Raw genomic sequence first — 13,206 nt, forward strand, 5'->3', positions numbered from 1 at the left:
GTACAACGTTTTGACAAGTGGTACAATATTTTGTTCTAACTTGTGCAAGACTCTATTCAATAGTGCGATATGTGATTCTTCGCTCTGACTTCACACTTATATGCAAGACTTCACACTTATATGCAACTATACGGACTATATTTTAGCTCATTTTGTTATTTGATTAATTTTATTGGCGGTGCAAATGTACCTAGCGTTCCTGCCATAAACCAAATTTGCCAGCGCGTCTAAGCCAGAGTATATGAGTGCAGTTTTTAGTTCATTTTTTTTATTCGATTAATTTTGTTGGTGGCGCGAACGTACCTACTGTTCCCACCGTAAACCAAATTTGCCAGCACAATTAAGCCAACTGAGTGATCAGGGAATGTATTCCTACTGAACAAATACATATCGCTGTAACAATAGCAAATGCCAATTACAATTACAAGCAACAATCAGCCTATCTTTGTAACTCGCACTGGGAAAAAAGTTTCAACTTACATCATCAGCCTTTTAACAGTAAAAAAAGATAATAAAATTATCAGCTAGTTCAATAGTAAGGCATTGACTACTGAAACTACCGGACCAGAAGACCATCTTCTTGTTCCTACATGAAAGGTTTTTGATAAAATACCTTCAATCATCTTATCTTATCCAACAATATAACTATCTTACTGCCGAGTATTATGTAGAATTAAATGTTACAACCCAAATGATAGAAGAAATCTTGAAAATTATTTTGCTCAAGATACAAACAAGATTGCATAAGATCAGAGCATGCCGACACTTCAACCATCAAATTAAATGTTCAAGCAAGACACTGGGAAAAAAAAAAAGAGGTCTGCTGACTCAAAAGCCATTTTCGTTTCTCCTATTTTGGTTTCTAAGTACTTATTACACAAAAAAAAAGAGCTTGAGAAACACTTTTTAAACTCAAATTCACTGCACCATGTGCTAAAAGATTGATCAGCATCATTCAGGCTGCCTTTGCCCCAACACTGGAATATCTTCATACCTTTTCTGCAAATATAAACCAAACAATTAAAAAAACAAATACTGGGAATCTCTTCAGGCAAAAATAGATAAAAAAAGAAAATAAAATTACCTTTCAACACCCCCCCGCCCCCCAAAACCAAAAAAAAAAAAAGAAAAAAAAATGATATCGTTTATATTCTGTTTGGATAGAGTGAACATGATAGAGAACAGGAGAAAATAAGAAGAGTAAAGGAAAAGAAAATGCCACTCTTGTGATTTTTGGACTTGTACAAAAGAAGAGAAAATGAGTTTTGATAGGGTTACTTTCTTTTCTTACAAAAAGAAGAGAAAATGTGTTCTGATAGGGTTACTTTCTTTTCTCTCTCTTCTTCTTCGAAAGCAGAGAAGTAAAAAAGAAAAGGTAAATTGCATTGTTAACCCCTGAAATTCTGGCGGAGTTTCACTTTACCCCCTAAATTTCAAAAATAGGCATCTAACACCCTAAACTTTAATATTTCATTCATGTTATTTCTTCCGTCAGTTTCTGATTAACGGAGCTTAACGGAAAATGACGAAAGTAGCTAACTAGGTTAGATTTTGGCATAAAATCTATCACCAAAACCCTCTCTTTTTCCTCCAAACTCTTTTTTTCTCCAATTCTCTCTTCTCCAATGTTCTTCTCCTCCAATTGTCTCCCAAAGCTCTTCTTCTCCTCCAACTCGAGTTAAAGGAGGAGAAGAGCTTTGGAAGAGATGATGAACTTTGAAGAAGAGAGTTGGAGGAGAGAGTTTTGGAGAACTTGGGAGGAGAGAGAATTGGAGAAAAAGAGTTTGGAGGAACAAGAGGGTTTTGGCAGTAGATTTCCAGCCAAAATCTAACCTATTTAGCTACTGTCATTTCCCATCAAGCTCCATTAATCGGAAACTGACGGAAGAGATAACACGAATGAAATATTAGAGTTTAGAATGTTAGATGTCCATTTTAAAAGTTTGGAGGGCAAAGTGAAACACTGCCAAAAGTTCAACAGGTGTACAATTTACCCAAAAAAAAGTGACTGTTCCGGGCGAGCGAAAAAAAAGTGACAATTCCGAGTGAGCGCTTATTTTCTTTTCTCTTGGTTTCTCTTCCTTTCTCCTATTCTAAATGAGAGAAAATTATTCTCTCATAACTTCTCTTTTTTCCATCTCTCCTTTTGTCTACTTCAGAACTAAGCATTCAGGAGTTCGCAACTAGCATCATAATAGCATCATGACAGAAGAACTCTTAGTTGTAGAATTCTCTAGGATGCTCAGACAACTATTAAGCTACAAAATATTCCAAACTATCAACTTAGAAAGAACTCAATATGATCAATAGCTATGAATTGATAGAACATATTATAGCTTACCGAGTCGGGAAATAAAGCATCAAAATAATTTGTTCAGAATATCTAAGAACAACATTTACAGGGAGGTCCTACAATCAGAATGATGTATTTTCAGATCATAATATGATTTAGGGGATGTTTGTTTCCTGGTAAAACTGAGCCGGAAATTATTTTAGGCTTGGAAAACAATTTCCGAGTGTTTGGTTGCTTCATAAAATAGTTTGTGTGAAAGACCTCTACAGCTTTTGTGGAAAAAACCCGTTTCATTTTCCACTCTAAAAGATCGGAAAGCGAAACAAAAGAGGGGAAAAAATGCGGTGCAGGCTCGGAGTACTCATGCGGTCCCCAAGTGCACACGAGGCATCGTGGACCATGTGAGGTGTAGCTCAGTTTCTCATAGAACCAAACAAACATTATATATATATAAAATATAATATAACATTAATATATATATGATGTAAAATATTGAATATCTACATAATATAATATAATATATTGTAGTACAATCATATATGCATAACGCATTAATGTAAAACATATAATTAATATAGTTAAGTAAAATTTTAAAATATTTTTTTAATATAATAAAATAATGAAAGGGAAAAAAAGTTTTTTCCCCTCCAAACCAAACAAGTGTTGTATGAAATATATATTTCTTTTACAACAAACGAAACATCAGAAAAAATAAAACCTTTTTTCCACTGAAAACTCTTTTCCTTGAAAAACTATTTTTCACATTTTTACGTAGAACTAAACAAGCCCCTATAAATATATAGGTAAAATAATATGTACACCTTATAACAAAATACAGGAATAGCAACGTATCAAACTTTGTCCGTTTGTGTATTCCATGCATGAATTGCCCATGCCACCTATAACACCCTAATTGTCTCACATCGAATAGCCAAGGAATTGTGAGTGGAAATATAAAGACCAAGGAATTTTAATACTAATAACTGGATTTAAGTATTTTAATTTAGTGGTTTGAACCCAACAAGTTATTAATACTACTGGGCTATGTCGTTATATTTGGTATACGATCCAGTTTGCCAACCGAAAGTGTGCGATATGTCTCATATCGTCTGGTGATCTTGGATTAGGGAATGGGACCCGACGAGAATGTCAGGGTCCAAATGAGAGGGAGTCTATGATGCCCCAATAATGCCATCTCAGATGGCCAAGGAATTGTGAATGAAAGTATAAAAACTAAGAAACTCTAATACTAAACATTGGGTTTAAACATTTTGGGGCAGAGCCCAACGAGTTATTAGTGTTATTAGGTTGAATCGTTACACTGCCAGTGCTAACCTATGCCGTGTGCTGTACCGTCATGTGGCATAGGATCATGCCAAATGACATAGAGAAAACATGTCATTTCAGGAATTTTTGGGTTCTTTTTGAGTATTTTGAGATGAAAAGGTTATATGATGGCTTTTTGAACACGTAATCCTTATAAATTTACTAATTTTTTGGACCAAATAGTGGGTCCCATTGCATAATTAGATTAAGTTGTGGTGAAAAACACAAATTGGAAGATTGCTCCCAATTTCTTTTATCATTTTTGGTCTAGTGATCGTAGTGTCTTCCTTTTTTTCAATTGTGACTAAATTTATCCTTCTTGAGTGCACTTTTATATCATGTTGAAACGGTCTTGAGTTATTAAGATGTCTACAACTAGCGGCGACAATATACGGTAAAAACATAAAACAACCGAACCAAGCCTATTCATGTTATTTGATTGAGTTGAATTGGAAATCAGGTTTAATTCAGTTTCGAACTTAGAAATAAAAAATCAGTTCATTTTATGAACTGAGAAACTAATTAAACCAAAAAAAAGGAACAAACAAAGGACTAATATGCAATTTTCATAGGGTAGAGCAGTAAGGTGCAAAAGTCTTCATACATAAACATAGAATCCAACCTAAGCCTAACCCTAACCCTAACTAAGCCGTTGCACATCCCTATCCTTCCCCCTTTTCATCCTCCATTGCGTATGTGAGTGGATCAAGCAATGAGATCCGCTCAAGGCCGAACGACCTGAGAGGTGTGACGAGATTCAGCAGTCGGCTTTGCAATGGAGTAACGAGATCTTCTTGAAATCGAGCCATTTGAGGAGGTGCAACGAAACCCTAAATGTTGGCAAAATGTTCACCGCCAAACTCCTCTCTTCCCTTGCAGTTTTGTCCCATCCAACCGAAATTCACATAGATAGTATCAGATCATGCCTTTACTTGCATGTGTGATCTCTTCTTCGCTATATCTTTTCCTTTAGCTCCTCAATCCGATCAAACCAACTGATGGAACCGAGATTTGTCAGTTCGAATCGATTCGTTTTTCTAGAGTTCAGTCCAATTCGGTTCTGGAATAGTCAAAATCAAAAAAATCGTTTCGATTCAATAAATAAGTGAACCAGCCGAACCGACTGAGTGCTCTCCATGCCGTGCCGCTGGCATGGTGGCCATAGACTTGGAGACTAAATGAGTGATTATATAGAGTATATTTTCATCAAAGAGCTATAAACCACTAATATGACCAGAAAAGTGTAGTAGGTTTGTTTCATTAACAAGAAGATGGCTTCAAAGCTCCACACACTATTTTTGACCTCAAAAAAATCCTTCTCTAATATCAGATACATTCATTTTGCACAAGAGAACATACAATTCCAACAGATGACCATGGGTCCTCATGGCTTTAACAAGATGGATTAATTTTATGTTTACAAACATATTTCTAAAGGCAATCTTGTTCATTAAAAAAAAAAAAAAAACCCTTGTGGTATAGCACATTGACAATTTACTACCCAACAGCTCAAAATGCAACACAATGGCCCCCTATGGTGATTTCGTAAGGAACTATCTTCAAAATACCTTAAAAGGTGAGCGTGTGATAATCACGTCTCCTTTCAAATTGTAATTATATCGGAATTCCTTCATTTCTAGCTCTACCAATTTGCAGCATAAATTGTGCAGTTAGCCACACTTTTTAGTTGCACTATAGCAACTAGTCCTAATTGGAAAGCTAAAAATATAATCATAGGCGCACAAAATGCAACACTTTGAACCATAGGGTGACAAAATAGCAAATGGGCTAATAACAATTTTTTTTTTTTGAAGTCCAACTGCAGCCCAACCACCTCCCAAAGCTAAAGAAAGAAAAAGACAAAGACAAGCAGGATAATTGTATGCATGTTCACATGTCATTAAGAAGTTACTAACTCTTACAATGAGAACTTATGCCTATGAGCTACAGCATAAGATACCTACCTAAATTTTTTTGCAATGGTAGAGAAGTTGCCAATATTAAACAAGAAGAACTGAAGAAGTAGCTTCATCTATTTAACCATATAAGGTATCCACTGGATAGCAATCAATTGCCTTCATGGTAAGACAACCTTATGCATAGTCCTGGATGCCATATATTGTGCTATGTGCCCTACATATGGGCATCTACTCCACTGAAAGAATATTACCAAGTCTCCATCGAAGACCATAATCTGAGGTATACATACTTGTGCCGAAACAACATTCTACTCCAGACCATAGCAAAGAAACATTATTGCAAACCAAAAGCATCACTGGTTAATCAGAAGACTACCCTCCTATCAACGTGACTCGCATATTTCTTACAATATCAAGTGTTAAGCAGTCCCTACAAATTAACAACTGTCCCTTGAAGGCCATTACCCACTTCATGTCCCACTGAATTGTAGTCTTGACAGGGTGAATTTACAGATATTCCTATCCCTCAGAATCTTTGCATAAAGCGGCTACTCTTAAGACTCAGAATTGTGGGGATGCAAGTCAAGACTCAAGCATCACATAAGATTTCTAGAATCATATCAAGCCATGACCCCTAGCTTATAATACGCCAACCGGCCCAACCCTGTTAATACTATCTGCCTTTCATGAAGAATACCCAGCCACAATAGATAGAAATCAGCATCCATATAACTACAATTAACAAATAAAGTCTAATCTTACTATGCAATGCTGAAATCTCAGAATTGCAGCCTACAGAAGATAGATAACCTGTACTCAGGGATATCAGAATAAAAAAGGGGCATACAAAGGCACAATTTAATTTGACAATGCCCCCTAAGGCATCATTCTTCTCTTTAGATGATTCCTACATACAGAGGGAGAAGTCCTCTTTAAGTTATACGAGCATAAACTGCGACTGCAAAGGAAATTATTCTATGCAATAACCATTTCTGCAGCTTTCGTGGTAGGTCTCTCTGTTACTTGATTTTTTCTTTGATCAGACATTTTGTGCTAGCTCAGAGAGGTGCCTAGATTGTTGGCAAAAGGATAAGCCAAACACCTCCCTACTTAACACTAGTCTAACAGGCAAAAGTCATCGGGCAACTACAAGCGCAACTCAAACATGAAAATTCCGCTATGAAACTGCAGGCTTCTTGTGATGTGGTGTGCCGGGCAGACATGAAAACAGGCGTTTCTTGTAATAATTCAAAAAAAAAAAAAAAAAATCTTCCCTAATTGCGAAATAAAATCTAGATCCTATGAACAAAAAAAAACTATTTGTTGTCACTCGGCCGTAAAAAATGGCATTTGATAGAAGAAATCATGCATCTCCAGGAGACATCAAACAAAGTTGGACACTAGGTTATGATTCATCTCTCCAAGCTATTATTCTTTTCTTTGAGGGGAAAAAAAAAAAAAAAAGAGACCGGGGGAGGAAGTTAAGAGAAGAATACCCCAACATTAACGTGCTCCCACAGCTTGTGAACTCCGTAATCCACTACCTGCAATCAACAATCAGATCAGGAGACGCAAATCATCCAAGAAAAGAAGAGGAAAAGAAAAAAAGAGAGGGGACGAATCTGATCAGATCAGACGACAGATTAATAGATAAGGTCAACGATCTCATCATCATCCCACTTTGGATGTGATGGACCGGGATCCATTTGATCGAAACCCTAGCAGATTCATTGGAGATCGTCGATAATATGAACGAGGGATGGATGGGTGGGGATCGAACCCGCTCTCCGGCGAAGGCGCCGGCGACGACGAAGGTCACGTAGACGGAGTTGCGGCGCATGACGACGCGGTAGAGCGCATCCCACAGCCCCATTGCTTTCCGATTTTTTTTTCTTTTTTTTCTTTTGGACGATCGCCTCGACGTTCCCTGTTGTCTCTCTCTCCGCCGCCCGCGGCTTCCCTAGACCAAAAGGCGCTTCTCCGTAGGAATGTCAGGAGCGACGGATGCCCAAAATTTTAGTTCACTAAAATATTATATAATTATAATTTTGAATATCTTGATATTTATTAACTATAAATAAATATATTTGGTGGGTTTTCCTCACCCCCTCCTACCAAGGATATCTTGATAATTTATTATTAATTGAATATTAAGAATAAATTTATATAATTAAATTATAAATAATTATGTAAAATTTTAAAACTTAATATAATTAGATGAACACCCAACTATCAACAAGAATTAAAATTTCTTATTAGGCCTCAAAACTTTTTTTAAAAATTTATAGTATAATAAAATTTTTCAAAATTTTTTAAAAAAAAGTAGTACTTTTTCTCTTTCCATAACAAAATTCATTTATTCGCAAAATTTCAAAAATTTATAGTCAACTAATTATTATCTAGATATTAATTATAATGTTATATAATTAACCTATAAATAACTATAATGTTAAATAAATTATTAAATTAAGGCAATCTATTTTTAATTTAAATTCTCTAATATGCATTTAAAAAAATATTATAATTTTTCAAAATACTAAACTTCAATATGTCTTAATTAATAACCTTCAATTATCTAGATCTTTTGTACCAACAAAATTTTAAATTAAAATGACGAATTATGATGATGAAGGTGAAAAAAATACAGTGCAGCAGAATTAATTTATGAAAACTATTAAAACAAAGTTTAAATATGCAAAATCATAAAATAGATAATATTATTTGTTGAATTGTTTGAAGTTCTCTTTTTCCAACCAAAAATGCATTTATTTAGAAAATAAAAAATATTAAGTCACCTAATTATTATCTAGATATTCATTATAATGTTGTATAATTAAATTATAAATAACAATAATGTAGAAAGCAATTTTTTTTTATTTTGTAGGTTCGTATTTGATTCGTAGTTTTAGTTGATTTGACTAACCTAAATCCTTTTCTCCAATAAACAAAAAAACAATCCCGAAAAGACCTTTGGAATTCCCAAAAAAAAAGACTTTTGAAATTTTCAAAATTGCTTCGTTTTTTATGCATGACTTTTGGATGACCGTGCTGTGTTGAAAACGAAAAGATAATAATTTATTATCATAGGGCTCTCAACACTATAAATACATGGTTCTTGAAGTCTTAAGAGATAATTTTAGATATCTTTTAATGCGTTGCACTTCTAACAGATCACCATCTTCTGTCAAACAATTTTGTGAGAAAATTTAACAACTGTGGAAGGTGACATTATCAAAAAGGTGATTCAAGATAGGCCTATTTTAATTGCAACTTCCCTGAATGTACAAAACTTCAAAGGTAAAAAATTTTATATAATCAAATATGTGCTTCTGATATCATATTTTGCAATCATAACATTTAAGTTTTGAATTTTTTCTCTAATCATCAGGCATTTCACTTTCTACAACATCAAATACAATGCTCAAAATTAATCCATCAACAAAGGAAGCAAAGGATTTAAGAGAATGGTAAATATAAACGCAATATATGAATAATTAACATGTATATTAGTTACTATTTATTTCTTTGAATGTATATTGTAGGATTTCAAAAAGCTTATTTAACACTGATGAAATGAACAAAATACGAAATATGACGAATACGGCCAAAATGAAAAATGAAAGAGCTACTATTAAGGAGATTACTGGAGATCTTGTTAATGCATCTAAATAGGTATATTGTTCTTTTATTTGTATACCAAAAAATTAAATTTTGATGATATATTATTTCCAGTTATGAGAGTTAAAAATACAAGTGGTGGAGTTAAACAAAAAGCAAGATCCTTGGTACATGGCTTGTAAGGAATTCTACAAGAAAATTATAGAAATTAGTAGTGTTCAACAGTGCAAATTCTGTCCCAATTCAGATACTGATATTGAATATAAGTAATATTAGCAATATTATTTTCTTATATGTTAAAGTTAAATAAAAATCTAAGTGCTTGTTAAGTTTTTACAGGTTTATGTTTCGTCTAAAAGTTGCTGATGATACTGGCGAGCTTTGAGTATCAATGTTTTAAAAGGAAGTGGGGCAATTATTGAATTGCAACGTTAATGAACTTCGGCAATTAAAGGTACCACGTGTATTATAATAATACAAAAAATAATTTAATAAATTTACTTATTATTTGTCATTCAATTTTGCAGGAATATAATATTGACCAATTTGTGAGGAAATTAGAAAGTTGCTTGAAAAAATCATACTTACTAACTATATATTAAAGTTGTAGAGGCCAAAAGAGGTGAGGTAATTACTTACAACTACACAGGCATATCAATTGAGGAACTTGATGGACAAGAAGATGAATCAATCGGAAACAAAAATTTCCCTCAAAGTCATATTCAACATGATATTCTTAAAGATAATGAAGAAACTAAATCAACAAGAAGTCAGAATTTTTCTCAAAATTATATTCAGCGAAAAATTCTTGAAGACGATGAAGAAGCTTTAGTGATGAATATTACCGAGTCAAAGTTTTCTCGCCTTCGGAAAAAAAAGATGATCATCGATGACGAAGACTAAGACAATGGAATTAGAAAGAACTTAACTCTTCTTTATTTACTTCATTTTGTTTCCGACTATTGTCATATATGGATTCATGCTTTTATTTTGCTATATTATCTATCCATAATACTTCGTATATTTTGTTTATGCTTCATAATATTTAATACTTTTCTTTAATTTGATCCTACTATTTAAATATATTATTTATTCATTAATTTGTTAATAATTTTAATTATATTAGAAAGAATAATACGTGCATCGCACGTGCACTGCCTAGTGAAATTAAAAAAAAAATTCATTCTCCTCAAATCGCCTGCTGTACTAGGGGGTATTAATTGGCTTATTACTGCATCGACGGTCTCCCCGGTTTTTTCAGATCAATATGAAAGAAATAAGAGATAGAAACACCACCCCCGTTCAATAAAACTTATATGTGAAACCGACATTTATAACTAACTAAGAATATTACATACCTCAACCTGCGTACTATTGTAATATTTGGTCGGGTCGCTCGTTTCCGATCCAATAGAAAATATATATATTATATATTATAAAGAAGTAGAGAGAGAGAGAGAGAGAGAGAGAGAGAGGGAGAGCAGGGCTGCTGTGTTCTCAGGAGCACGGAGGACGCTGTGCTCCTGAGCCGTTTTCGATGATGGAATTTCCAAATTGACGATCGGCTCCGTTAGACTTGATCTAGTGTATTTGAAGTTTCTAGAAAATAATTTTTGCGATTTTTTGATATCATTTATCTAGTGATCGAAATGATTCAAAATCAATAATTTTTAATGGTTGATATCTACCGTTTTCAAATTTAACGGTGTAGAAGTATTCAAATCAGATGAAATTTTGATACAAAATTCTTTATACTATCTATAACAAGATCAATATTTCTGATCGAAAATTTTAGTGCTATATCACCATTTTTTATAGGATTTTTATTTCCAGCCATTAAAAATTATTGATTTTGAATCCTTTCGATTGTTAGGTAAATGATATCGAATAATCGCAAAAATTATTTTCTAAAAACTTCAAATACGCTAGATCAAGTCTAACGGAGCCAATCGTCGATTCGGAAATTCTATCATCGAAAACGGCTCAGGAGCACGGAGGCCTCCATGCTCCTGAGAGCACAACAGTCCTGCTCTCTCTCTCTCTCTCTCTCTCTCTCTCTCTCTCTCCTCTCTTCATCTCTCTCTCTCTCTCTATAATATATATATATATATAGAGGGTCCGGCTACTATCCTATTAATAGGATTGGGATTCTTGTCCTATCAAATCGATTTGAATGATCGGAACTTCAAATTGATAATCGGCACCGTTGAAGTTGATCTACATAATTAGAAATGTTTAGAAACCAAATTTTGTATTATTTAAAAATCATCATCAAGTTCATCTTAAGAGTTGAAAAATGAACGGTCATAAATGAATAACCTTCTTAAAATAGATGTTAGACTTTCTCAGTTCGTAATCAGAGTTATCAAACATTATCTAAATAGTATAAAAATTTGCTATTAAAAATTCAAGCAATTTGGATTGCTCTACACCGTTAAACAAGCAAAGGGCTCATATAGGCCGTTAAAAATTGTCGATTTTACGACACTTTGATCACCGTGTAAACCATTATCAAAATTTATGAAATTTAGTTTCTAGATATTTCAAATACTCTAGATCAACTTCAACGGTTCCGATCATCGATTCGGAATCTCGATCATCAAGAACAACTTGATAGGACAAGTGCTCCTATCCTATTAATAGGATAGTAACATTAGCCTATATATATATATATATATATATATATATATATATTATATATATTTATTATATAATATTATATTATACTATACATATATATTATAGAGAGAGAGAGAGAGAGAGAGAGAGAAAGAGAGAGAGGCTACTATACTCTTATAAGTATGATCGCCCTTGTACTCATAAGTTGTTTTCGATGATAGAGCTTCCAAATCGACGATCCACACTGTTAAACATTATCTAGAGCATTTAAAACTTCTAGAAATTAATTTTCATAATTTTTTGACATCATTTGCCTTACGATCAAAAGCTCACAAAATTGACAATTTTTAACGGCCGGTATGAGAGACTTGCTAGTTTGACGGCGTAAAGGAATTGGAATAAGTTGAATTTTTGATGGAAAATTCTATTCACTGCCTAGATAAAGATCAATAACTCCGATCTTAAATTGAATGATCCGATCATTCATTTTTAGGATGTCGTTTGATTTTGACCGTTCATTTTATGCCCGTTTGATGGACTTTATTATGATTTCGAAAAATTACGAAATTTATTTTTTAGAAGTTTCAAATACTCTAGTTTATATTTAACGTAGTGGGTCGTCGATTTGGAAGCCCTATCATTGAAAACAACTTATGAGTACGAAGTGTCCAATACTCATAAGAGTAGTAGCCCTACTCCATATATCTTGATATTAACTATAAACAAATATATTTGGTGGGTTTTCCTCACCCCGTCCTACCAAGGGTATCTTGGTAATTTATTATTAGTTGAATATTAACAATAAATATCTTAGTAATTTATTATTAGTTGAATATTAACAATAAATTTATATAATTAAATTATAAATAATAATATAAAATTTTAAAACTTACAATTTGCAATTAAAATTAAAATTTACAGTTTTCATATTCAATGGTGCAAATTAAAAATTCAAACTTTAGAACAATAAATTTAATCAATATATTGTTTTAAATTATAATTCATATTTATATTCAAATTTGAAATTATATTTAATCTAATAAATGGATATGATTATAATTGAATTTAAAATATATTAGTAAAGAAAAATAATACTTTTCTCAATCACTTGAAATCAAAGTTAGAGGTTGGCGAGGTCACTTTAAGGGTGCGTTTGGTTCGCGCTATCTTTTAAAGATTCCTAGTAATCCAATGGGAATCAAAAATTATGACGGTGTTTGGCTAAACGACTAAGTAATCTAGTTGGTAATATTGGATTCATTTGGGAATAAGATTGACCCCAAAGTACTAATCTCATTCCCTTGAGGGAGGGTGGGTATCCTCATATTAATAGATTGGGGTAATCATAATATGTCTAATCTCTTTCTTTCTTCCTATCCGCCGGCTAATTGATATTATTTGTCTTTACACTCTAACCTTATCTCTCTCTAA

The 13,206-nt window shown here is 33.2% G+C and overlaps 1 protein-coding gene across 1 annotated transcript; it reads right to left on the reverse strand.

The window, feature by feature from the left end:
• Window positions 1-629: 629 nt before the first annotated feature.
• LOC109704353 (cytochrome b-c1 complex subunit 9-like) lies at window positions 630-7,558 on the reverse strand. The gene is made up of 3 exons (XM_020225109.1): window positions 7,319-7,558; window positions 7,035-7,082; window positions 630-999 (listed from the first exon to the last, which is right to left on the reverse strand). Exons 1-3 carry the CDS (start codon window positions 7,409-7,411, stop codon window positions 952-954), a joined length of 189 nt encoding a protein of 62 aa, XP_020080698.1. The 5' UTR covers window positions 7,412-7,558; the 3' UTR covers window positions 630-951.
• Window positions 7,559-13,206: the final 5,648 nt, after the last annotated feature.

This window comes from Ananas comosus, unplaced genomic scaffold, assembly GCF_001540865.1.
Source record: "Ananas comosus cultivar F153 unplaced genomic scaffold, ASM154086v1, whole genome shotgun sequence".
Taxonomy (NCBI): Eukaryota; Viridiplantae; Streptophyta; class Magnoliopsida; order Poales; family Bromeliaceae; genus Ananas; species Ananas comosus.

Excerpts from the sequence above, each read along its gene's own strand:
- LOC109704353 (XM_020225109.1), bottom strand. The coding sequence starts at position 7,411 with ATGGGGCTGTGGGATGCGCTCTACCGCGTCGTCATGCGCCGCAACTCC. Across the intron at positions 7,083-7,318 it reads GCGCCTTCGCCGGAGAGCGG|GTAGTGGATTACGGAGTTCA; the intron begins GTTCGATCCCCA and ends TGTTGATTGCAG. Across the intron at positions 1,000-7,034 it reads GGGAGCACGTTAATGTTGGG|AAAAGGTATGAAGATATTCC; the intron begins GTATTCTTCTCT and ends TTATATTTGCAG.